The sequence below is a fragment of the Triturus cristatus genome, chromosome 7 (genome assembly GCF_964204655.1).
Source record: "Triturus cristatus chromosome 7, aTriCri1.1, whole genome shotgun sequence".
Lineage (NCBI taxonomy): Eukaryota > Metazoa > Chordata > Amphibia > Caudata > Salamandridae > Triturus > Triturus cristatus.
The window spans coordinates 1,046,981,472-1,047,009,332 of NC_140590.1; the positions used below are offsets into that span (position 1 = coordinate 1,046,981,472).

Sequence of the window (27,861 nt, forward strand, 5' to 3'; positions counted from 1 at the left end):
AAATAAGGCGTGCAATAATTCACTGATGTGTGAGTGCATCATAGATCTCTCTCTCGCCCGCAATGGATTTAAGTCTAAAACTCTCCATTCCAAGATGGCAGATTTATTCAATCCGTTCTGATACAGAAAAGGGACAAAATGCAGGAAGCCCGGGGGAAATTTGACGGCCATTTTGCAGTTGTAAAGTTTTCACCTTATGAATAGCAAACAGGAGGCAAAATCTGTTTTTAAAAGGTAGTATTTCATAATGTACATAACTACAATAGTTTTTTCACATTTTGTAACGGTAAAAAATGCAGTACATCTACTATAGAACAATCGTTCACCAATCGATAATTTAAGTGAGTATTAACGATGGGGTTATCTCGGGACATAAACACTATGTAAAACATATATTTCTGCAGATTCTTTTCTTGTAGTTTACTCATAACATTTGAAAAAGGAAGCCACACGTTGTTGCTCCAACATGGCCGCCCTCCTGATGTGTGCCTTAACTGTTAAGGCCGGGTCTTGCAGCATGAGGGAGATTCATCACTTCCTTTACGGCACTTGCCGCTGTCCGGACCGGCAGCTGTCTCTCCGTGTGTGTGAACTGTGCAGACTGGAGGATCTGCTTCACTATGGCGGTGAGTGCAAACGCAAACGTGAGCTCGTGTACTCGACCCGAAGAGCCGGCTTTGCGTCTCCTTGCTTGAGAGCGAGGATTTCTTTGCCTACTAGTTGCTGCTGATGCTATCTGTCGGAGGAGACTACTAGGAATGGATGAACTGTGACACTGCTCTCACTGTACTCTTAACAGACTACACACTGTAGACTACAGGATGCATGCCAGTCCCCTCTGTTTGAGGCAGACTTACACTTGTTCTATCGTAAAGCGTGTGTCTCTGCTTTCTCTTATTGATGGCAAGTCACAGTGTTTGTTCCCAGTCCCGTGCTTTTCTGTTAAAATCGTGGCGATAGATATTTTAGTGCAATTTGTCTGATGTAGCAAAGCAAGTCTAGAATAGGCTATCTTGTCAAATTAAACCGTATGGCTAAGAAAGCAATGGCACGTATAGACGTTGATCAGTGGCCCACAAATCCCTTCTTGTACGCTAATGCCAAATACCGGTAGAGGGCATCCACTTTCCCTGTGTATGTAATTTGAGTTCTATTTCGCCCCTTTCTGTGACGAAATTACTCGATCGACTCTTCGATATGTTTACATAACTGTCTGTGTGAGTCTGTCATGGGTTGTTACAGTTAGTGTAGTCTGTCCAGCATATCTCTGCCTGTACTCCTGCATCAATATCCGTCAGATATAGCAGTCACACAAACACTGACCATCCTTAAGGACCTACAGTGAGAATTGGGATAGGGCGATAGGCTAATCATAGTACTTGCCTTGTCAGCTGCACTACAGCATGCTCGCCACCCTGCTTCAGACCCTAAACTATTTGTAATCTAAACCCTTGGCCAGAATTGATGTTTATATTGCATCAAGGTGGCGCTTTAGTTCTTAAGCAGTGGTATTGTTAAATGACTCCGAGGTGAAGATGACTTATGAAGAAATGACTGGTACGACATTTACTATTATTTATCAATGCACCTATACATGATTCTTTACAGCTACCAAAAGTTGGTGGACTAAAGAAAATGTAAGGGGTCTCTGTCAGTGTGCGCCTGTTGTGCTGGTCTTCAAAACGGAAAAAGTTGGACCAGATGGCAAACTGTGATGTGGGAATGAAGGATTCAATAGGACTTTAAAGAAGAAATTTTAAAAAGCCATTGAAACAGGTTCATACCAGGCGCTATATTCATTCCTTTACCTTTTCAACCAGAAAAGGAGTTGAAAACAACAATTGGGTGAGCAAAATAAGAATATTGAATGAATGGCAAGAATGTGATAACCTGGCTCGCTAAACTTCATGAAAGTATTTGAGACACTTCATGTTGTTGAAATTGGTAGGTTTATAGTATAAATGGGTATTTTTTTTATGATAGGGCGAGGTTGAGAGCTCAGGAGTTGAGGGTGAAGGCAAGGTGAGTTTTTCACATTTCCTCTTAGGGGCCGATTCCGATCTCATTCGGAAAGTATACTGAATGACCCAGGCGCGGAATGCTTTCTGTACGACTCGGAGCGGGGGAGTCCAACATAACTAGTATGATGCATTTGAATATGATTCGGTCGGACTCCCATTGACTTTAATGGGGAGCCTATTGTAGTAATCAAGTCCATTCAGTAGTGATGATTTAAATAGGTTTATTGGAAGATGGTACAGGATCACAAGTAGATTAGATTAAGATAGTATAAAGACCAAGTTTAGATCAGATAAAGACCCCACCAGGAGCAGCCAGCAGGCAGCTCAGCCCCAGTCAACTGACATTACTCACTGGAGATTCCCAACATTCTGACTGCATCATCACATGAACATTCCACTGGTGGTAGACTGGCATTGCATCAACATTAGCAGGATATAACACCTATGTACCGAACGCGGACACAGGCTCCCATTGAAGAAAGGGGTGGCTGGAGATAATCGTGCACCCTGTGGTGGGCACCCCACGGTGCCTACTACACTGTGCATGGTTGGGAAGAGGGGACCCTTGGGTACCCCCACGGGCCTTATTCAGATGGCCCTGGGTGAAGGGGTGCCTGCTTTGAGCCCCCAAAGACCGATTCCGGCAGCCTTTTAGTTTCGGGCAAACCGATTGGAACGGCTGTCCGAATCAGTCATCGTACTTGCTCGCTCGGAAAACTTAGTTCATAGAGCTGTACGAATCGACTCCGGAAGTCTCTTATTCTCTGAATGACTTTCTGAACAGATTTGGTCCGCGCTAAGGCTTTCCAGGCATTGTACTTGCTTGTTCGGAACTGTGAATGAGTCGGTCGGAAACAAGGGCTCCGGATCGGTCTAGGCACAGGCGAATCCGATTTGGAGCCCTTCCGACCGAGATCGTAATCAACCCCTTTGTGTCTCATGAAGGTGTTCAGATTACATGCACATCCAGTTATTGGCCTCTCTTCAGAGCTCGCCGATGGACTTTCACAAATATGCCAATTTTAATTATGATGCTATGGAGAAGTGTACAGGAGTTACAGAGCTTTCAAAATATTGACAGCACCAAAGGGAAAGAAAATGCACTGTTTACAAGGGGGAGGAAATGTGCTTTTGTGAGAGAGATGGTGGCAAAGTGCTGGAGACAAGTGTCTACCAAAGGAAAGAATTAAAAGACCATGATGAAGAGGAAAGAAACTGTGCGGCATGCAGTAGGAGGAACTTTAGAAAGAGAGATGTGCAAGAATAGGGCATCAGTTACTTTTGCAAGGGAGAAAATATAGAGAAGTTATGAGGACAGGAGTAATTGAGACATTCACTGATTCAAAGTTTCTATAGTTGTTGTTGTTTTATTTATTGTTTTTTTTCTTTATTTTTTTTTTTCCTTTTTCTTCCTTTTTTTTTTTCTCTTCTTTCAATGTACAAGTACAACCTCCCCCAACACAGGACAACAGTACGCTCACCAGTGCTCTCCTTGTGTAAGAAATACATCCACATTAGCATTCCAAAGGTGCAACATGTGACTTGATGCATAGCACTGTACCAGTTTTGTAAAGTTTCTTTGACTATGGCCCATCTGCGGCGGTAAGAAGGTACGTTGTTAAAGGACTTCAAATGTCTTTAGGCTGCAAGGCCCTTGGTAGTGCTAAAGCATGGAGTTCCAATTGAGTTCTAAAGTAAGTCATATCTAGCAATCAGTTCTTTGTGGATGGACTTACACGAGCACCCCAATGCAGCGCTATTCTTCTTTTAGCCGGCAAGAGGGCCACCAATACAAATTTTCGATTGGCAGGTTGTAGATTCTTGACCCATCCCAAAAGGCACACTTTTTTGGATCACAATCCACTTGTTCCAACACCATATCAATTATTGTGTCGGTGATTTGGTGCAGTATTGTCTAACAGAGTAACACTGCCAGGCTAGATGGAGAAAGTCTGCTTTAGGCGCCCGCATCTTATCCACTATGCATCTTCCCTCGGCCCAAATTTATGTAGTTCAGCAGGTGTATGATATATTTGGTTTATGTTTATTTAAAGTGTATAATCCGCAAATTACAGTTTGATGAGAAGAAATTGAGTTGTGTCCAGCAAAACTGCCACTCTTATGGGTTTCCTCAGTATGGGATTCCAGCCGTCTAGCGCCTTATTCCGAGTATGCGGTTTATCTGATTGCGACACATTATACACTTTAGTGATCAAATGTCTGCGCTTGTCAGCAGTGAGTAGGACTTGTAGGGCCTTTAATGTTGGTGGTTCTCCTGGAAATTGTGGGTAGTAGTCACGTAGGGCACCCTGGAGCCGGTATATGTAAATGTTGGTAATGGGGTGTGTCTTTGAGTTTGTGTAATGCCCTCTAATGTCACAAATGTGCAATCACTGAATACTTCCCCCATAGTTGTGATGCCTGCACTCGTGAGAGAGCGCATAACCGTATCCTTCTTGGAAACAGTTTTTGCAGGATGATGGCGCAAGGAAAGCGCCGGTGCATATAGGAGGGTTTTTCTGGCCCGGTGTCAGAGCGCACCAGGCTGTTGCTGTGGAATGTACTGTAATAATTTTCAAGCGTGCTAGACCCCCATGTAGGGCAGTATGACCCTAAGTGCAGTCGGATAAGCATCATCCTGTTCCACTGCGACATGGGGCGCACATTTAGGTGGCGCATACCAATAATACGGGAAGTGTACCTGTGCACATAAACAGTAAAAATGAAAATAAGACGCATTGAATCCACTGTACACATATGGCATTGTGAGGATATCCCAACTGATTCTGGCCTGTTTCCAGGTACATACCAGTTTCACCAAGTGTGTCTTGAAAAAAATATAATGGCAACACTATGAATATGTTGATAAATTGATATTAGAAATGTGTGCTAAACCACCATTTTTAGTATTGCAATCCTATCTGCCAGTGGTAGTGCTAGTATCACCCACATAACGACTTGCTCTGTTGTATCAGACTACCAGTTCAGGTTCCCTATGAATCCATATGCTCAAGTATTCAACTGAGTTTGTGCTCCACACAAGCGGTAAATCAAGAGGGCACTCTAGGGTGTTGGGTGTTAAAGAAAATATGACTGACTTTGGCAAGTTTATACTCTGGCCCGTAAAGCGCTCAAATCACACATACTCCAGAACCACTGTTATCCATTTGCATATAGTGATATGCTAAGGGGCCGTAAGTTTAATGCTGATGCACAATGTCTCTTGACTTATGACACAAGCCAGCCATGAGGGCGAATAAGAGAGGCGACAGAGAGCACCCTTGCCCCAGTCCTCTGCATATGGGGAATGTATCGGACGTGTGTCCATTAATACATATATGGGATACTGGGTTTGTATATAGGAGTCTAATCGGGTCCAGAAAGGCCTCTGGGATCTCCATCCTTTCCATGAAAATAAACATATACCCCCATTCGATAGTCAAATGCCTTTGTGGTGTCTAATAGAACCACTATTCCTGGTAGGGATGGTGTACTGCTCGATTTTCCCGGCCCTATTGTGTTGATGGGTGATTAGGGTGACTTCAGTCTCTCTAACATTCAAGCCTAAGGGTTAGAGTAGTGAATGAAGTCTATTTTCTAGGCACTTCGACATGATCCTGTGTTCTTCCCCATAGATCAGGGCTTGCACACATATCCTAGGGGATAGATTCGTTAGTCTTAGGGATAGCCTGCCCTGTAGTGAGGGTATTTCATGGAGCCGTGCTGAATTCAGGCCTGGTAGGCCTCAAACGGGGGAGACTCCATCTTTCTTTCTGTTCCAGCAGCTTGAGATGCTTCTAGGTTAAAGGGGATGTTTTAGTTATGAGGTGTTATTCGCTTGGAGAGAACCGGTTCAGACCAGCCCTTATCGAAGGATTGTATTTTTCTTCATGCCGAAGACGCTACATCAGGCCGGCCGGCTGGGAAAGTGTCCTTGGCACGGGGAGGTACAAGAATTTGGTGGGCGGCAGGTTACGGGCTGGAATTTTCCATGAGAAAATGCACCTCTATATTAGTGAAAGTCTGAGGCAGATACTGGCACTTGCTTTTTAGTCCGTAGGCGGCACCTGGCCGTTAAGCAGTAAAGCTACTACTTATTCCAAGGAAGACAGATGACAAACTCGAAGGTGGAGAAAAACCGAGAGATAGATATTCTTCTAACAGAATAGCCAAAGAAAAGAGAGTAGCCGATGAGGAAGAGGTCCCAGTGACTCGGAGAAGGAGAAGGGAGTAGATCCGTGACTGCGGAGGTGTGACTTCCAGGCGAAGCCGAGGCACAGACGAGAAGGGAACCTAGATGACCATTGAGTGCAGGCTACATACGACCAAGGTGATGTCAACCCCTTTATTATTAGAGTGTACAACTTAATCTATCGCTTTTCTTTGCAGGTCATATGTAATATGTATTATGTTCTGTGAGCGTGTATGTAGTGACTAAATAAAGTATCCAGTTTGTAGTGAATCAACATGTACTGCGTGTTCTTGTATAAGAGGGTAGCCTATTCTTCTAGTCAGTTGTGACTTGATATGAACAGATGTTAATCCTGATCAGGTAAGTGGTAACTGAATAAGGGAGAAAGGAGCCCCTCGAACTGGGGAACAGGTTGTGCTCAACTAGCAGTCTTTGTGTGATCTGATACATAGTAACACTGGTTCCCTTGTTGTATGTCATGGTAATTATAGGATGAACTTGTGCTAAGGCTGCCGTCTGGGCAGGAAGTCCTGGGTCCATTTGGGACCGCGAGGCTAAGGCTGCCGTCTGGGCAGGAAGTCCTGGGTCCGTTTGGGACCGCGAGGCTGAGGCTGCCGTCTGGGTAGGAAGTCCTGGGTCCGTTTGGGACCGCGAGGCTAAGGCTGCCGTCTGGGCAGGAAGTCCTGGGTCCGTTTGGGACCGCGAGGCTAAGGCTGCCGTCTGGGCAGGAAGTCCTGGGTCCGTTTGGCACCGCGAGGCTGAGGCTGCCGTCTGGGTAGGAAGTCCTGGGTCCGTTTGGGACCGCGAGGCTAAGGCTGCCGTCTGGGCAGGAAGTCCTGGGTCCGTTTGGGACCGCGGGGCTGAGGCTGCCGTCTGGGTAGGAAGTCCTGGGTCCGTTTGGGACCGCGAGGCTAAGGCTGCCGTCTGGGCAGGAAGTCCTGGGTCCGTTTGGGACCGCGAGGCCGCCACTTGTATTATAAGAGGTCTTGATATATATATATATATATATATATATATATATATATATATATATATATATATATATATAGTAGGAATTCCCTGTCCTTAGGTGGTATATATATATATATGTGGTTTCTTAGGTGTGGATAGGCCCTAGGGAGGGGGTAACGTTCTGGCTGGGTTAGAGAGGCTCTGTTGAGCGGGTTCTATCTGATCCGAAAACCCAAGCAGAACAGATGGGTTTAATTGATGTAGCAAGGCAAATAAGGTGCGCAGGTTATGTGCATTCAATCTGGATGAGATCAACCCTAACTGGTTGGGTAAACCATGTTAGGAAGCAGAGGCTCGAGCCTAGTCGCTATTATCTTAACTGAAAATTTGTGTCTATATTAACGAGGGAAAGTGGTCTAAATGACTTGCAGTGTTCTGGTGTTTTGTCTGGTTTTAACAAGTTTACTATCAACGACTCACGCAGCGAGGGGGGTCATTGTTTTTTATGGTATGCTTCTTTGTACACAACGTGCACATGTGGGGACAGAAGTTCTGCATACTCTTTATAGAACTCTACAGGTAGGTCATCTATACCCGGTGCCGTCCCATTGGGGAGCTTGTGTACTATGTCCTCGACTTCTTCAACCGTTATGGGGTGCAATAGATATTCTCGCTGCCCAGTGGTTAGCCACGCTTGTGCTATGTCGTCTAAATAGGAACAAACTGTAGCTGACATGCGACTGCTGTATAGGCCAGCATAAAATTGCTTACATTTTGACCCTATAGAGGACAAGTGCCAGTGTACACCTGCCTCTGGAGAAGTTATCTTCACTATGTGGCCTCTATCTTTTAGTGTGCGTAGTCTCTCAGCTAGGTTGCGGCCAAGGCGCCCCCACTCCCCATAGCGGTGCAGATAAAAACTGTACATCTTGCGCTGCTAGAAAGTGAAATTCATTGAGGCATTCTCTAATACGGGCCAGAGTGGCATGTTTAGGCATAAGCTCTAATGCATATATCCCCAATTGTTAGTTTAAACACTTCCCACAGAGTGCCACGGCTTTCTACTGACCCCTCATTAGACGTGAAATAGTCTATTTGAGCCAACTTAAGCTCTTCTCAGAATACCTTGTAAAGCTGTGCAGTTGCATGGAAATTCCATGTAAATTGTGCATTACTCATCATTGGAAGTGATCACCATAGCAGTTCTGGGGCATGGTCTGAAAGTGTCTTAGGCATGTGTATGATCTCCTCCACCCTCGTGCACAGGTCACGGGATGGCAACCAGAAATCAATGAAGTAAATATACCTTAATGCTGGCCCACATGGCGTAGCCTCCAAATGTTTTCTATCCCATGCTCTTCCATTCCTGCCCTCAGGACACCAGCTGCCTGCTTACCATGCCACCCCATCGAAAGCAGAGTTACCATTAGTCTAGATAAGTTTTGAGGTCTCTTCCCCCCCCCCCCCCCCCCAACATTTACTTGTGACAGTGTATCGATTTTGCGGCAAATTAATGTAAAAATTCCAGGTCATCCACGTTAGAGCCCATACATGTTAATTGGTGTTTTGGGGTTGCCACAGATTCTACTCTGCACCATTGCTAGGCAGCCCTGGTCATCTACAACAGTGGTTTATCGTGAGCTGCACTCTTCTCTTCAAAAGTATTAGCACCCCTCTAGAGTGCGACGAATAACCGGACGCCAGTGTGTATGTTGCCCATCTATGGCCTGTTCCTTACTACATGTCGGGTGTGTCTCCTGTAGGAAAGCTGTCTGGATTTTTTGCCTGTCCAAATATGAGATTAAGAATCTCTGGATTTTCGTGGATTGTTGAGTCCCCTAACATTCCACAACACTCGTGTTATATGTCCCCCCTGCCGGGCCAGGTCATTATCATGTAGTGAATTGTACTGCCATGTTACCTGGGAGTTACTGTGGAAGACTTAGTGCTGATTATGTGTGAGGCAATACATTGGTGGCGTCAAACAAGTAACATGAGACCCTCCACCCACCCACTTCAGCGAAAGACGCAACTTCTAATAAACAATTGCAACATAAAACAGTCAGGAACACGATACAAAACCGTTGCATTTATTATACATATCCAAGTCATTCGAGGTGCACCCTTTTGGGGGCCGTCAGGTTCCCAGTACCCCTCCAATGGTACGGAGGTGGCCAGGCAGACAGGTCTCTGCCATCCAGCTTCAGTTGTATTGGCAGTTGGGGAAATTGTGCACTGCTGATGTTGTACTCCACTCTATTACTCCAGTTTTTGCATTGTGGAGTACGTCCACGTATTGTAGAAGGCGGGGATATACTAGCTCAGTGTTACATGCCCTCTTCTTAACTCTGCGCTGCCGGTTAGTTATGTGTCCATGGTGTAAGGGTTTGTAGGTGCTCTTTAGCAGCCTTTGGGTTTGCCCAGTTTTTTTTGTCACCCATCAAGATTGATTTGAAGGGTGCTGGATAAAGCATGGCGTACGGGATGCCCACTTTTTGGAGCAGACACTTGATGGGTGGGTATTCTCTCTGCTTTGCTTGCACCGTGGCCATGAAGTCTGGGTAGAATGAAATCTGGTTGCCTTTGTAATTTAGGTCCTTCTTTTTCCATGCCAGTCTTAGTACTGCGTCCCAGTAGTTGAGTTTTGCGATGATCCGTCTCCGAATTGCCCGTAGCAGTTGTTGCACCATCAGGGTACAGTGGGCTCTCTCCACCACTGGCATGTTGGACATATTCTCCTTACGAAACAGTGTGGTTATCATCTGTTCAACAAAGATTTCCATTTTCCTTGTGTTGGCTGATTCTGAAACGCCGGTGATGCACAAATTATTTCACCTTAAGCGAGCCTCTAAATCTAATTCTTTTCCTGGATCACTGCTAGTACTTTCTCGATGTGTAATTTTGCACTCACAATTTGGAGTTCATCCTCTGCTGTAGCTATCCGTTCTCTGCCTCCGTGAGTCACAACAATTACTTGTCTAGTTTGGCAGAGATATGATCCATTCGTATGTTTAGAGTCTGTTTTCCTGTTGATTGATAAGAGGTCTTGCTGCATAGCCATTGGGGTAGCCGAGAGAGCAGTTGCACCCTGTCAGCATCCTGTTCAAGATTGTACTGTCGGTCCTGCGAAGATTTGGCGGCCCGCCTTGACTTGAACATGCGGCGTATTGGACTTCTGCCAGTATTTTTCATGTCTGCGAACTGGCGGTTGACCCCACCACATGTGGGCACTGTGCGACTGGGAATCGATGATCGCAGTTTGTTATGAGCGAGCGCGTTCTCTTAGGACCTGATGGTGTGGTTAGGATAGTTTCTGTGGTTTAGCACATGCCCTCGGTTCTCCCCTCGCCGTGATGTTACCGGGCCCCACTGCTTATTTTGTAGCAGCCGTGCTGCTTACCCCCACAGTCGCAGTGCTGCGGGGAGGTCTGCGTTGCTCTTCACTGCAGCCGTGGGCCTGCCTCCTCGCTTGGATCCATGCGGTGCATTCCCCATGACGCTACACCACTCACTGGCTGCTGAGCGATCCCCCTAGAGCACCGGCAGTCACCCGAGCCACCAGGCGTGGATAAAATCAGAGCCTTGGTGCCGCCGGGGTCTCTGGGGTACAGGCGGCTTCTTGTCCTCACTGCTTTCTTTCGCCATGTTCTGCGGCCCAGTCTCTCCGGCACAGCATGCACGGTCAGCAGATGCGGGACTTTGTTGCCGTGCTGTGGGTACTTCCAGTCAAAAAGGGGCCACAGATGTCTGCCCGGCTGCCGCAACACTTGGGTAGCGAATTTGCAGCTTTCAGGAAGGCAGATTATTGCGCCCAGCCGGCACAGCTAGACTAAAGTGTGGCCATCTTGCTGTGGGCTCTCTAGTGCCCCCTGATTTAAAGTTGACAAAAATAATCCGTGTTTATTAATTTTATTTATTTATACAGTGCACACCACAAACCTAATTTCCTCTAGGTGGCTGGAAGAGAGTTAATCTGATGCTGAGTAGAGGAAGCATGAACAGAACTGCTGAGGCAGATTATATTTATTTGAGGAATTGTAAGATGTTTGGACATTTCCATAAGCTAAGCAGAGTAGATTTCTGTCTAATATCCAATGGAAGGGCATTCCAAAGGTGAGGGCCAAAAAACAGTCACCTTTCTACCTTCTGACAATTATTGTTAGGATATTGTTGACTTATATTAACAACCATTGGCAAATCCAACATGTCTGGCATGCTTAGGTATGTGTTTTCGTTTGGATGCAGTAAAAGAAAACACTCATAGATGCACCCAAATACTGGTAAAGTGTCTCTCTGTGTTAAGCACAAGATTTTAGTTCATATGTTTCTGGCCTTGCCCTTAGTTACCTAGGCGAAGCCTCTGGTAAATAGTTCCTAGTTAAGCTGTTTTGGCCACCCATTTCAGAACACCACAACTTTTTCAGCCCACTTAAACCACAGGGATTCAGTGTAAAGTTAGTTGTTAAGACTGTTGTCTATGAATCAGTGATCTTTAGTCTGCTAAAACTAGCCATAAAAGTATAAAAACTTTCACAGGACGTGCAAATGCAAGAAAGTAATTTAAAAATAAGTTTGAACATACAATTCTTTTAAGTTGGGTGAATACACCGCAATCTTAAGTACAGTAAAATAAACATTAAACCGTCTGGCGATGAAGCATAAATACAGCTGCATTTAAATGGATGCTCTATATCTCTTCCTTGTACTTGGTGCAGATCTTGTATAGCTAAGGGAGTCATGGCAAACTCAAGGACTATCTAGTTGCTTTTAAAAGAGGCAAATCTCTGCGGGACACGATTGTTCACACTCGCCCAAAGAAAAGAGGAGGCATTAGACAACAGACCAACACACTGTGGAACCTCCCTGAAGTGGTGAGACATTTCCCGTGCAGCACATGGAATGTATGTTGTCTAACAAAAGCCAGCAAAGACATCGATCTGGGTCTAAAAACTCCCTGGGAACAGAGGAAAATGTCAAACTGTAATAGCCAGAATGTCGTGTACATCATGATCTGTACATGCCATCTAAAATCCATTGGAATGACCACTCGGAAAGTGAAAACACGATTGAATGAACATCGTAGTACGTTCAGATGTGGAAAGCTGGTCACAAAAATGATGCGTTACTTTCAAACATCTGGTCATACTGAAAATGACTTCACATGGACAGTGATCAAAAGATTACCTAATACTTGTAGCGAAAAGCAACTTCTGAAACTTGAACAGAGATGGATTTATCGGTTGTCAAGCGTAGCACATGGGTTAAATGAGGAAATCTCATGGACGATGCTGAGGTAATATGATAAAAAAAAAAAAACTATCATTAACCCCTGGCCCACTTGATTGCGATAACGGTAGGGTAAAAGATACACAACTGGTTAATATCCATGAAGTTTTATCTGTAACACCCTTACCCTTCTCGATTATACCTAAGTGTAGGGACCAGATAACCAGCTTCCCCGCAGGGGGTCCAGACTATACATAATTCATGGAGAAGATGGAAAGAGACTAAAGTGCAGGGAATTGGTTTATAACCACTCTTGTAAGCACAAGGTTTTAAGATCAGACTTTGTCTTAGGCTTCTAAAATCACAGCACTACGCAGAAAGATATAGCTAATAAATAAATTTTAAAATAAAGCAGTGGGAACTATCATACCAAAGGAGATGCCCGTTTTCCCGAATTCAAATATAACTTTATTGGTCATACATCGATATATAAATACTATGTAGTTCCTCTTAGGACGGTAGTTGGTTAAGCTAATTAAGGTTTAGTAGACTGAAACGACATGCTACTATCCTTCTAGACTTTATGCCACTGTCCTTCTAGATTAATATGCAAATGATTTATTTTTCGATAATATAGACCACGTGGGATGCCTTTTTCACACGAAATGAAACTGGTACTACATTTCCCATGAGCAATAGCTCTCAGCAGGCACCGAGAAGGGACCGGCACTGGAAAAACCATTCGAACCAATTAGGTCGCGAGGCTCGAATCACGCCCTCCTGCACGCACGAATCTGAGGAAAAGAAGAAAGTATTTAAAACGCCGCCAAGCCATGATGGTTACTCGGCGGTGTGCAGGAAATAGGTGGCCAAATGGTGTCCGATCTTTGATGAAGAAAGTTGTGTGTGAAAATAATGAAAGGGACATGTCATTGCGCCACGTCTTTGCTTGAGCAGTGTGGCCGCGCGATTTGAGGTAACAGCACAGACATAACTTTGAGAGTTTGGCTTGTCAAGAGAACACGCATTTCTAAAGAACGTAATTGGGTCACTTGAGAATGATTGTGCATATAGAAACGCAAAGGAAACGAGTTATACTCAATAACCCAGGGTCCCCCAGTTTTTATTACAATGATAGAACAAAAGATGTACACTTTGGATGGGCCTTTATGTAACGAAAGGTTTTAAAATACAGCGCCGGAACAAAACACAACACGATTACTATTTAAATTTGTTGAAATCCGATTTAAAAAAAATCACGAACGGGTGTAACAATTCTGAATAATGTATGCCAGTGAAGAACCTTGGGCAATGATTTTTCGCGGCGAAAAATAACATTTAGATTAGGTGTTCTACTGTGTGATACAAATGAACAAAACCTTGGTGGATGTTAGAAACAGTAGAATTTAACCTTTTGCGATGTAACGAACCAAACCAGATAACGTCCCTGATGAACAATTGAACATGTAAAAACAAATATTTTACAATAAGAGGGCCCTGCTTTCCTTATCTCTAGTGTGTGACTACAAGACGGCACCATAACACACGAGACCCGCGTGGTGCTTAGTAGCATCATGCAGTAGGTGAGATTAGTATTGTGAAAGCGCTAACAGGCACCTATCTTTGCATGACACAACATCAAGATTATCACCTGGGGTGCAAGCTCTATTGGGGACACGAGTGAGTGTACGATCGGGCATGCCCTGTAAAAGACTGAGATATATGTTTTGAAGAGAACGAGAAAAGGTATGTGACATCAGGTGGAGAGAGTAGCGAGCACAACACCTTACCCTATTTTATGTTAACTTCACGTAGCGTGTTCATGGAAATTTTAAATGGAAAATAGAATAATATTTTTTTAGATGTAGGATCACTGGTGGTGTTGTGCAATCTCACAATATATTAACTACCCCAAAATCACCCAGACTTGGTGCGCATTAAACATTACTATGTGAATAACACATGTTCACCATAGTACCACTAGATCCTGAAACACTGACCAAGTTTTGTATATATCTCTGTTCCTTTTTGTCTTTTAGAAAAATTACTGGACACATAAGAAATCTAGGTGAGTGCAATAGGTCTCATTTGTGTTATGCATGAAATATTTGCTTAACATTAGGCAGGGACTTTCAAAAGTAGATATTCTAGCCCTGAAGAAGGCCCCAGACCCGGTAGGGCTGCTATCGAGGGCCGAAACATGTTAGCAGTATAAAGAGGGCACATTTGAAACAATTATTTTCAAAAACCCCCCATTGATTTCACGTTTTTTAGGTCTCGCCTGACCCAGCGCATGCGCTGGTCTGGCGAGACTTATTGAGAGGGCTCCAAAAAGTGTTACCAGGCCAGCCTAGAGCTACTGTGCGCGGGCGCGCGCGCTGCACTTTACCGCGATTGCTTTCACTTTCGCGGCCTCACGGCCGCTAGGCATTACCTATAGGTCTCGCTTTTGGGACCTTATAAGTATTTAGTTATGCAACTGTTGCATGGCTTAACACTTATAAGGTCCCAAAGGCGAGACCTATTGGCTATGCCAATGCTTGTTATCCCATGCCACAGGTACCCTAGGAATAAAATATAGATTTTGTGTATACCTGGAGGTATTTTTATATATCACCTATCTGGTTCCCTGCTTAACCAGTGTTACCTTATATAAGAACTACCAGAACATCTTTGGTTGAGTCCGCCCAGATAGTACCATCTTACCTGGGTGTGGAAAGACGCCTATGATGAAGCATGTCCCTATTTAGTGAGTGAGGCGTCGTCTCCAATATCTTTGGATATTCCACCATATTCAAGTGGTTACAGGACATACCAGTTGTTTGAAGGATCACCCGGTAAGGAACTGATTCTGGAATACTGCATACCTTTGGGATAAACAGTAAACCAACAGTTGCCTCTTGTGATAACATAGGGGGATTGCAACTGTGCTGCTTCTCCCACTCTCTCCTGTGAAAAAAAGTTTGTTGTTAAGACTGTTCTAGTTGTCAATGAATCAGTGATCTTTATTCGGCTAAAACTAGCCATAAAAGTATAAAAACTTTCACAGGACGTGCAAATGCAAGAATTTAATTTAAAAAAAAAGTTGGAACATTCAATACTTTTAAGTTAGGTGAATACACCTCCATCTTAAATACAGTAAAATAAACATTAAACCGTCTGGCGATGAAGCATAAATACAGCTGCATTTAAATGGCTGCTCTATATCTCTTCCTTGTACTTAGTGCAGATGTTGTATAGCTAAGGGAGTCATGGCAAATTCAAGGACTACCTAGTTGCTGTAGGTAGTTAAAAGCTTCTTTGTAATGTCTTCTATTTAATTCACGTAAAAAAACATTTCACATGCAAGATATACAATGAGCAAAACGGCATGAAGTTAACAATGCATGTGGTTGTGAATTCTCGAAGGGCCTCCAAGTAAGTGATGAAAACCATGGTCCCTGTATTGGGAATGCCTTTAAAGTATGAATGGTGGTAAATTGGAAACGAGTAAGAAGAAATCTATGATGGTTACCGTTATTGGAAACCAAGAAAAATACGGGCGCACAAGTCCACTATGGTTGCATACAGATGTTAGTTGTCTGTGAGGTCTGCAGCGTGTCTGTTTGAGATGAAAAGTGAGGAACAGACTTTTAACTAGATCACTTATGTTGCTATTACTCTGGGTTTGTGAACAGCTCCGAAAGCCATAGGAATGTAAGCGTCTGTTTTATGTATGCTAGCCACAGAATTGCAGAGACATTATCTAACGCCAGCCAGTCAGAAATAATGCATCTTGTCAATGGTGCCTCTGGGGGAGGGGGGGCTTAACCCCTTCACTGCTAGGCCTTTTTCCCCCCTGTACTAAGCCTTTTTTTTGCTATTTGAGGTAGTGCGCGCTTAGGCCCCTGTAACCTTTTGACCACATAAGGTATCCACGCCAAATTTTCGTCCTTTTCTTCCAACAACATGGGAATTCTAAAGGTAATCAAAAACCAAGTGAAACCCTGGGGTCTGTCAAAGTTTTAGAAAGTGTGAAAAACTGCTACATCAATAATGGATCAAATGATTCCAAGTATAAGAATGAAACACCACCTAAAGACGTGAATGGGCATATCCCTTTGAAGGACGAAATCCCTCACTCACCAGAGGTGACATGCTTCATCATTGGGATTCTCCATCCCAGAGGAAACCCCTAGTTCCTCTGGGGGCTGCAACTCCCTCACTGTGAGGGAGGAGCTCAAGGATGTTTTGATGGTAAGAATGTTGGGATGTACTAAATCCACAATGGCGAGCTGATGGTATGAGTGAGAGCGCAGCGCAAAAGAAAATATTTTTGATATTTATAATTTTAAGTGTGAGTGAGATTAAAACTAGCTCAAGAGCGTGAAGTACAGCTTTATTCGTAGTACGTGCTTGGCTAGAATTAAAATGATAATGCACCGGCAGTCAACAGTTATTTAGACCGTGGTGATGGTGAAGTTTGTCAACATGTTTCAGCCATAGAGCCTCTAATCGGGCACGGCTTTCATCAGGACAAAAAATAAGCTACTGCGTGCAAAAGAACCCAAGTAAAGGATACTCAAGGTCCGTGTTCTTATAATAAGTCCATCAATGGTGAAGACAACCTGAAAAAAACCCAAAAACAACATGAAAATAAGTGGTGTTTCAAAAAAATCAGTCTCTTATTGAAGACCGATAGGATGCGACTTACCCGTGAATATTGGGTAAGTCAGCCCACCTCTCACTGGCAACTGCTCAGGAAAAGTGCACCGCTCTATAAAAAGTAAGGTGATCAGTGTTTTAATAGAAATCAGATCTCCATCCTGACAGGGTAGTGCTATTCAAGTCTTAACCCTACAGAAGAGTCTATCAGAGATGCAAGTGTAACATAATGTAACGGCGGGAACTTAAGGTAAAAAATACTAAGACTTGCAGACAACCTTAGATTGCTTGTCAGAAAAAACAATGTTTAAAACATAAACCATGAGGCAGAGAAAAACAACACTGATGGTAATGCCAGATCCTCAGAGAACCATTAATTAGGTCAAAAAGGAAATAAAGACAAGCTAGTAGTACCCTGTTTCTCTCCCTATATATCAGGAGAACTGTGACAAGTACAACCGCCTGATTCTAAAAGCGGATACACGATTCAAAAGAATTATAAAGAGGAACCAACTCCAAACGACCTACCTGTCCGTCGGTACACCGGCGCCTCAATGAGCCTGAAGCCGGAGGTGCCGAGAACAGGAAATCCTCTGCTTTAAGAAGGCAGTCCCGTGTACCATTGGATTTTCTGAAAACTAGACACCCGGGGGACTCCAGGGAGGTGTGGCTTGCGTGGATCCCCCAATGATTCCTTACCCAGAATCCCCTGCAAACCTCAATTACAGCTGAAGAAATCACTTTTTTCACACATTTTTGTGTGGGAAAGTTGTGGCATCACTGGGCTGACACAAATTTCCTACCACCCAGCGTACTCCCCGGTCTCCCCAAAAAAATGGTGCCTCACTCGTGTGGGAGGCCCAAGTCCCCGCGACAGGCAAGGGCCCAAAACGTATTGAGGCAACATCAAAATTGCCTATCCCCAAACAACCTGGTTTTGCGAGGGGGGGGTCACCTGGTTTTTTGGCCCCGTGCTCGGCGGCCATCTAGGGAAACTTCCCAAACCCACACATTTATGAAAACTAGACACCCGGGGGATTCTAGGGAGGTATGGCTTACGTGGAACCCCCAACGTTTCCTTACCCAGAGTCCCCTACAAACTGACATCAAAATTGCCTATCACCAAATGTTTTGGGCCCTTGCCTGTCACGGGCACTTGGGCCTCCCACACAAGTGAGGCACCATTTTTATCGGGAGACCTTGGGGAACGCTGGGTGGTAGGAAACTTGTGTCAGCCCAGGGATTCCACAACTATCCCCCACAGAAATGTGTGAAAAAAGTGGTTTTTTTTTTCCAGCTAAAATTGAGGTTTGCTAAAAACAAATCTGTGCCTCGTTTGCTTTCTGCCGCCCTGGGGGGGATGTCGGGGTGTGGGGTTGCCCTGATATGCCCCCAAGGGGGGCAGAAACACTGTGGCTATTAGTTTGGGGGGTGGGGGCATTGGTATGCCCATTCTGGTCAGCCCCCACATCCACACATAAAAAAAGCCAGAGTAATCGTTGGCGTGTAGTGGGCTTTTTGCTCCGTGAGGGGGGGAAGATTGGGGGCTACTGCCGCCATATTCCCCCGGGGGGGGGCAGAAAGGCTGTAATTGTTGCGGGAGAGGGGGTGGGGGCATGGAGATGCACGTTTTGGGCAGCCCCCACCCTAATTCAAATTTGCCCAAAAAAATCCCTGGCATCTAGTGGGCTTTTAGCCCCCCCCCCCGGGGGCAGATTGGGGGCTACTGCCCCATCTGCCCCCCGGGGGGGGCGGGTAGGAAGGCTGTAATTTTTACGGTGGAGGTGGTGGGGGCATGGGGATGCACGTTTTGGGCAACCCTACTCTAATTCAAATTTCCCCCAAAATAAACCCTGGCGTCTAGTAGGCTTTCTGCCCCCCCCCCCCCCCCCCCCCCCGCGGGGCAGATTGGGGGCTAATGCCCCAGAAAGCCTACTAGATGCCAGGAATTTTTTTGAGCAAATTTTAATTAGGGTGGGGGCTGCCCAAAACGGGCATGCCAATTCCCCCACCCACGCTGGCGACTAGTGGACTTTTTGCCCCCCCCCCCGGGTGTGCATATTGGGGGATAATGCCCCCATCTGCCCCCCAGGCAGGGCAGAGAGCCTACTAGACGCCAGGGATTTTTTTGAGCCAATTTTAAATAGGGTGGGGGTTGCTAAAAACTGGCATGCCAATGCCCCCACCCGAATTAAAATTTCCCCCAAAAACTCCCTGGCGTCTAGTGGGCTTTTTGGCCCCCCCCCGGAGGGCAGATTGGGGGCTATTGCCCCATCCGCCCCCCCCAGATTGGGGGCTTCTGCCCCCCGGGGGGCAGGAAGGCTGTTATTTTTGCGGGGGAGTGGGTGGGGGCATGGGCATGCAGTTTTGGGCTGCCCCACTCTAATTCAAATTTGCCCCAAAAAACCCCTGGCGTCTAGAGGGCTTTTTGCTCCCCCAGCGGGGCTGTAATGGTGGCGGGGGGTGGGGGCATTGGCGTTCCCATTTCAGGCAGCCCCCACCCTAAAAAAAAAATGGTGAAATAAAAAATCCCTGGCGCTTTGTGGGCTCTCTGCCCACCCCTGGGGCATAAAGACTGTAATTTTGTGGCGAGGGGTGGGGGCATCGGCATGTCCGTTTTGGGCAGCCCCCACCCCTAATAAATATCCCATAAAAAATCCCTGGTGTCTAGTGGGCTTTCTACCCCCCCCCCCCCGCCTCCTGGGTGGGGCCGATTGGAGGCTACTGCCCCCATCTAACCCCCAGGGGGGGCAGAAAGACTGATCATGCCAACATTTTTATGGGGGGAGCAAAGGCCCTTGCCCAAGGGGCCGCTCCCCCCTCCCTGCTGCCTAGTGGGTGGGTCCCTGCTTGGGAATCCACTAGGGAGGGGTACCATTGGAAAGGGGAAATTCTCCCCTTTCCAACGATACCTCTCCTGAGTTTCTACGTGCTCAGGGCACTGAGCACCTAGAAACTGAAATGAGCCTCTTGGCTCATTTTAGTTTCGGTTTCACTGAAATGACATCAGTGCGACGAGCGTCATTTCAGGGAAACCAGCGGGGGAAGGGGGGCCTCGGTAGCCCACTGTGTGCCATGACGAGTCCAGCTCGTCATGAGCACCCAAGGGGTTAATTTAATAACGGGAGCGGCCACTCATACTGTGAAGTTGTGGGATGGAGAGAGAAGGGAGAACACAAAAAAGACATTGCACTTAACTTGCTCCGATGGCCGCCACCTTGCTCCCTATCCTCACGTCCCATGGGAACTGCTGCACACTGCGCGGGCGCCCATCTCCCAATCCCAGCACTGCTCACATGCTGGAAATACTATTCCCAGCATGTGAACAGCGCTGGGATTGGTCTGAGCACCTCGGTTCGCCGCTCAGACATAGACTGGGCGCCTGTGTTGGTTTCTCCACCCAACACAGCTAGGTGGAGAAAGGCTAAGTGAACATGACTGGCTGGCACTCTGGGGCTGGCCAAACCCTCCTGCGCATTTAGCAGTGCCCACCACTCCCCCTCCCCCCCCCCCCCTCCCCCTTCTCCTCCCCCCCCCCCCCCTGCTAAATGGTAGCGGCAGTCGTAGTTGGTAACCTTTCAAGTATTCCCCGGCGGTATTCGCCTCTTATACCATTCGATGATAAATCAACAGAGAGGCAGGCGCCGGAGACTGGAAGGCAGGAAACAAAGTTTTATTCTCTCCGGAGGAGAACACATCAGGTCAGACAGCAAGGTATCTTCACGAGGTGCTCTAACTGCATCTCAGAGACCTGGTCTCTTATACACACGTTTATGACTTTATTGCAGGTTTATCATACATGGCAAATTCTTGAGATCACTTTGATGCATGAAAGAACATCCTCAGAATCCCCGGCTCAGATCCGATCCCACACATAGATACAGTAGAAGTCTCCACCCCACCCACAGTAGGAGATGGCTATCACACTGCGGGACATTCCGCCAATTCCCGGGGGTGTGTGTGCGGCTGGTCGGGTCTCTGGGGGTGGGGGCCTTGATTCACTGTAATCCCTTTGATGTGGGGTGTTTCCCTTATAGTAGGGGCAATAAACTGCATCCGCAGGGCTAGGTGATGGCCTGGGATCGGTTTCGGACAATCGGGCGCAGAGGAAGGGGGTTATCAAAGAGGATGTATGACCATGTATGGGATGAAAGGAGGTGTTGGTCAGGCACGGGGTGCGATTCCATGGCAGGGTCGCGCAGAAGGAGAGGTTTTACGGCCCATGTATGAGAGAGCGGGGGTGGCGAGCGCGCGGGGGATGTTCGCAGCGCCTGAGGGGCGTGCTGGTGATCGGCGATGAGCGGGGAGAGAGAGTGGGGTGCCTAAAATGGCTGCCGTGCGTTTTCGGTGCGTGGCGCTGGGGAGAAGCAAGATGGCGCAGATAATGTTCAGTTGCAAACTAAATTTCCACCCCCCCCCAGTGCTTCAGCACCACTCTAGCTGGCCCTACCCCTCCCGCAGCTGACAGGCAGGCTGCAGGACACATAGTAAATAAAATGACAATAAAACTTTTTTTTTTTTAATGTCCTTGCCTCTACTGGCTTGGGCAGGAGGGAGGGAGTGGGGTGGTGACTCTTCTCTTCCATTTCGGAAGAGCCGCAACTGTTCAATAAGCTCCTCTACATATCCTATACTTGCCTCAGAGCGACACAAGAGGGTGGAATAAGGTTATGTAACAGACAGTAACCTTTGTAGGAAGCTATTGTGCACTCTTTTTAGCTGCTCTGTATTAACGTACGCCCAGCACCATGAGTACCTATCGATTTGCATCCGCTTCTATGGATTTGCACTAGCTTTCTCACATGTTTATGCTCCAGTCTGAAGGAAAGGTAAAAAAGGGCATCAAGTGACCTTTGACAATAATGAGTCATTTCTTTGAGTGAAAATTTCAAATTTGAGGCAGCATCAAAGGGAATGCTCAGATAAGTGAAGTTTTGGACTTTAGCCACCTTAGCCCCATTACTGTAAAATCTTTGAGTCTTCATTTTTTTGGGGGTCCACAAGTTCAAACGTAAGATGTGGACAAATTTGTCTTTAGCTCAAGATTGCTCATAAAGGAGCCGAAAGCATCTGAAAGCTTTGGAAGGCTGTTAGCAGTTCTTGCCATGAGCACTAAGTCATCTGTGTTAAAGTACTGAAACTGGATGGTTGTCGAGCATTCAAGACCTCTTGTATATACTTCAGTTTATACTTAAATGTGTATGTACTTTGTGGGCTTAGGAGATCAGTCATAGGACTTGTCTGCTTCCGCTTAGGGACTTTTTTTTTCTGTTCAACTGCCTCTATTTAACTGCCTTGATATAAAAACGACCAGTAGAGGTCGGTGAAATACCAGAATTGTTGTCTGCTGAGGCACTTACTTTTTTGTATTTTTCTTGCAACTCTTCCTATTTAACTCTCTTGATAGAAAACAACCAGCAGAGGTCAGTAAAATACCAGAATCCCTTTAGCATTCTCTAGATTCCAGTCCATAAAAGTTGTCATCCACGAGCACCTGTAGACGACAATATTTTTTTCAAATCTTGTATTTTATGTGATATGACCACTGAAGGCCCTGATTTTATATTAAAAACCGAGCTTTGGACTATACCATTTCCCGCTGAAAGGCAATATTTCTCTCCATGTGTTCCCATGCCTGGTGTGTCATGCAGTTTGGTGCTTACTTTCCCTCCATGTTAAGGAACAGTAAATGTTTCAGCACCCAGGCTAATGTGCTGCATAGCTAAATACATATAAGGTCCCAAAGGTGAGACTGATTGCATTACAAATGCTTGTTTTATTTATGCATTTGCATAAAATATGAAACATACAACAAAGACTGTGACTATTACATGTTGGAATCAATATGATAGCTCGGCCCTCCAGTATATATGCCTCCCTCCAGCACTTAAATAACCTTTGATTTGTAGCATCTGTTGGCAGTAGATACATATGCTTAGCATACTCCTGCCATCTAGTGTTTGGGCTCGAACATTGCATGATGTTTTTGTTAGAAAGGTCTCCTTAGTTACGAAATACAGTGACTCCTCCCAGTGCTTAATTTGTAAAAGAATAAGTCCCAGGGCTCGAGTCAGGACACTGCAGCTTGCACCATCCAGCTCTGCCAGTGACATTACCAACACAACTATTAACCATCTCACTCTTGATAATTCATATTACTCCGCGCCCCAAAGCTAAAAGCACGGTTTGGGTGGCGGGTATTAATCATTGTTAATGTATATTGAATTAATAAACCGCTGTTGTTGTGCTCATACCTAAATTAGGCAGACTGTACATGACCATTGGTTCCTCTGTTAAATTGCTTTTCTCTGCCATCGGGTTCAGACTTATTTTTCGGAGCTCCGGGATCAAAGCTTTGATGCTGTTTCTCCGAACCTTTGATAACTGTTATACATCACCATCTATGGAAACGCATAGAAGATCAGCCGATCGCGGATTCTTTATTTTTCACTGTTGCAAAGTCATCCTGTGCCCTGGGCACCTCCCAACATTTTGCTGACTGATGCGGGTGGTAACTGACTCTGACTGACTCTGGCCTCTGCCTAACCAGGACCAGTGCTATGCTGAAAGAAACACATTAGAATACAGTTAAAACACCTACATACACTAGGGTACACAGTGGTATGGTGTGGTACCCCTGTGATTGGCCTGATCTACCCTATAAGCCCCTAGTATATAACAGGGCAGGGTGAGTGGAACTACCTAGAGATCCCTAGTATCCTAGTACATGGCTGTTTAGAGGCCAGCAGCTCTTTTTGCTCTTGCATGTGTGCACTGCTGAAGCCTGAGGTCAGTTTAAAAGCAGCACTGGGTGCCAGGACTGCTTTTAAAAGGTAAATTGTACCCAAACTCGACATTGGTGTTTGGGGCACTTTAAAATGGATAACCTACAATGTTTTGGCATATTAGGGACCCCCAGGGCCTCCCCTAGGTATCCCAGGGGTGGGGGTCAGGTATTCATAAGGTACACCCTTATAAAATGAGTTTTGATATGCCTGGGTAAAGTGAAATTTCACATTTCACTCTCCCTCCCCACCCCCATTGTGGTAAAGTGCTGCTCAAATTCAACTTTGATGGTAGGAGCACTGTAGAGGGAGAATCTGCAATCTTTCTACAGATTCAGAACCCCTAAAGTCTCCCCTAGTTGCACATGGGGTGGGGTTCCTGTAGATATAAGACAAGTACTTATAAAATATGTTTTTGTAAGTCCTGGTGCTGGAAAAATAGCCCAAGTTATTTTTCCCATTGCAAATCCCCTGTTACAAAGGTTAACATGGTAGGAAGTTATTGATTAATAACTCTTGATAGGAAAGGGATAGAAATGCCATTCAAAGACTTCCCAGAATGGTATTAATAAATCCAACAATATCATATTGTTGAATGTCTCCTAAAGTGTACATACAAGACGTTATAAGACTTTCTTGTTTGTAAGTCCAAATTCAGCCTTCCAGTGGTCTGCCATGATTGGTCAGAGTTAAGTGGATTAGCCAGGCTGCCTTGAAGAGGTGATAAAGAGCCCCTGGTGTTAACCAGCTCTGCTGGCAGGGCAGTGTGCTGTTCCATAGGAATGCCAGGCCAGGGGGAGGAGTCGTAAACTATGCTCTTCAAAGGGGAAAGTAGAGACCATTGTCATTTACAGCTCTCATTGGTAAGAAGTAACCTCCTGCATGACCCAGAGAACTTGGAATAAGTATCTGAGAGGGGCAGAGCCCTCTAGATATGCTGCTTGAAACTTAATGAAGCAAGAAGTGCCCTGCTGACAAGTTTTTCTGTGCTAAGATTTCTAAGGTCTGACCCCTGAAAACTGCACCATATGAAACCACAGACCTGGGATTATTTTGCTGAGAAACAAACGAAAGAGTGGACTCACTGAAAGCTACAGGTTGAAAGAGCTCAGCTGGAACATCACCAACTAAATCTACACCTTGGAGAACCATCAGTGGATTTGTAAGGGTTCTGTACCATTGGATTGTCGGAACTGACGTCCTCAACTTTCAAGGACCATCTTAGAGCTTCCAGACCCTTGAAGTAAGTTTGAGACACTTTGGGACCCCTTGAGGAACTTCAGGAAGAAGTTTGGAGAACTTTGGAGCAATTTAAAAAAAGAAAAAAGCTCCATAGAGGGACCGACTCAACCTGGCAAGCCAGGCTGCCTGCCTTCAACCGCAAGCTGGCCAAGCCAACCAGGTTTGTCCCGCTAAAAGCTCCATAGCTTCAACTTCCAGAGATTGACCGGGATTAGGAGAAATCTAAAGCCGGCGAACCCTCACTGGATCCGGCTACATGAGGAGCATCAAGAGACCCCGTGAGAAAAAGCTCCAGAAAAGTCCGCTCGTAGAAAAGGTGACCGGGAGTAACCGCTAGAGCCAAGCTGCCTGCCTTCCATCGCGTGTCAGCCTGGATTCCTGGGTTGTCCCGCTGAAGCAATCTTGAAATATTTTCTAAGTCCTCTCCAGGGAAGTTGACCGGGCCCTTGTCTCAAGTCAAGCCGGCGAACCCTCACCGGATCCGTTCTGGCTGGGAGCTTTGAGGACCCTCGGGATGAAAAGCTCCAGAAAAGTTTCCAAGTGTGAAGGTAGAAACCGAGACCGACATCTGCCGGGAGCTGTAGCCGCTCAGGGCTCCATCGCGCCCCGCCTGTAACTTTGACTTTGGTCCGGTCTATCGCGAGCAGGTATCACTATGTTTTTAAGTGTAAATTAGGTATGTACAACAAGAATTAGGTAAAAAGTGAGTCTACGTCGTAGCTTGTATTTCTAGAGTTGAATTTTATTCATGATGTCGATGAGGTTCAATACAGCCAACGCGTTTCGCCCAAGCATGTGCTTCTTCAGGGCTGTAACATTATACAATAGATAAAACCTTTTAGTTTTTAAATTAAATAAACATTTTATCAAAAAGTGCAGCGAGATAGTAGATTAATTGTTCCGAGAAGGGGAGAAGCGAAGAACCAACCAAGAAGAAAGAAATAATAGTAAAAAGTAAGGTGATGCACGGTAATTGAAGAATCTACAAAAAGGGGTTTGAGACAAAAGGTGGGCTTATAGAAAAAAGGGCGAAGACCAGTGATAATAAATTTAGTGTGGTCGAATACTAAGAGAACAAGTGCTCGCTAGGTTAGGTAGGTTAAAGAGATTCGCAAGTCAGAAAGAAGATCCACGAAAGAGTGTCAGCAAAAGTGAGAAAAGTATATGTGGTCTCACAAATCCCAAAAATTAGAGAGGGGCTTCACTAATGAGGTCGTGCTTACCAGAGTAGGTGTAGGTTGGAGCGCCTGTGATTAGAGACAGTACGTCTAGTCTGTACTGCGGCTGACAAAGTTCGAGGTAGAGATACCTAAAAGGGTATGAAATTGCGCGGGTTAAGAACTAATAAAGGTAATAAGTCCTGCGTGACTAAAAGGCGCTAGGAAACACACTGACCTCTCTGTGAAATGACTGAGGTTATCCAAGATGAAGGAGAAAAAGGGGGTAATCTGCCTCCTTCGAATGAGTCCTTATTAAGGAAAAAGTAACCTGCGCGTAAATTAAAGAAAATAAATGATCAAGGATGGGACATGACTGGCTAAAAACGTGACTAATAATACCAGCGAAGTCAGCTAAGGTACATATATCTAAGATAAACAGTTCAAGTATAAAGACACCTTGTCACGTATCCTAACCTTAATTAAAAGTTTAAAAAACATCGGGTCTGGTATGATGACAAAGAGTCCAGTGTAGGTAGAGTGCAAGCGCACCCATTCTACAATAAATAATGTAATAATGGCAAAAGATTCCTGGTAAGGTCCTATACAGCTAAGCGCAAGACCGTACGGCAAGTAGGGTTTTCAATGGGCAAGAACACTGCCAGCAATACGTACGGATAAAAGTAAAAACATATTACTGCCGACTACGAGTGTGCAACGGTGTGGCGCTAGATTTAACAGAAAAAAATTATTTTGAGAGGAACAGTAATTAGAAAGTTCCCAAAAAATAACAACGGATTTTTGTCGTTTTGGTGTCATTTTAAAGTTAAAAATATTTCCTATTTTTATAAATTGGTGTTGGATTTTTATTATGTGTTGTGTCTTAATTATTTACTGAAATTGTATTTTTAAATGCTTTACATACCTGTCTTTGAAGTTAAGCCTGTCTGCTCGCAGCCACTTTACTAAGGGTTGAGCATAGGAATAATTTCCTAAGACCTATGCTGAGTCCCATCATGTGTTAGTGGCCTTATTGCCAGTGGCAGACCTACATTTGCCCCTACCAATAACCCACTTTCCAACATTCACCTACCTGGTCGCAGCTCGACTTGGCTTCACCAATTCTCCATTGACTACCTCACTCGATGCATGCAGTGATGGAAAAGGCACCTTTCAGCTTCTGGCCAAAGTATTAAGCGAAGTACTCCAGGAGAGCTCAACATCCAATCTGCTACCTCAATCTGTCTCTGGAACATGAGGAATCATTGTGTGAAGCCTGCTAGGCCTTTCGGTTGAAAAAGACTCTTTGACAATGACGTGACGGGAGGTGGGTCCTCACCACAATGCAGGCACGGAGAGCTGAATACGCCCCCATCATCTTTGGGGTCTATGAGAAGGTCTCAAGGATGAGGCCCAACACAACAGTGACTGAGATGCAGAGGCCCAGGGAGCCCCAGTGGACGTCCCTATCCTTCTTCCTAGCAGCGGAGAGGGGTCCAACTTCAACCAAGAAATGGAGGAAGCACGAGATATCTCCTCAATGGAACACGTGAATACAATGGTGAAAACCTCACACACCCACTCACACCCAAGCAAAAGCTAAAGAACAAAGACAGGCTCATGAAACCCTCTGCCCTCCGGCC

The 27,861-nt window shown here is 45.5% G+C and overlaps 1 protein-coding gene across 3 annotated transcripts in view; it reads left to right on the forward strand.

Annotated features, from left to right (window-relative positions):
• The first annotated feature begins 487 nt into the window (after window positions 1–487).
• Window positions 488–27,861, forward strand: part of LARS1 (leucyl-tRNA synthetase 1) — a 497,298-nt gene continuing 469,924 nt past the window's right edge. The window contains exon 1 of one of the 3 annotated variants that reach the window (XM_085618114.1): window positions 488–626. In XM_085618114.1, coding sequence (XP_085474240.1) covers window positions 621–626 — 6 coding nt within the window. In that variant the 5' untranslated portion in view covers window positions 488–620. The remainder of the gene's footprint in view (window positions 627–27,861) is intronic. The other 2 variants (XM_085618113.1, XM_085618116.1) reach the window with 2 other exon arrangements.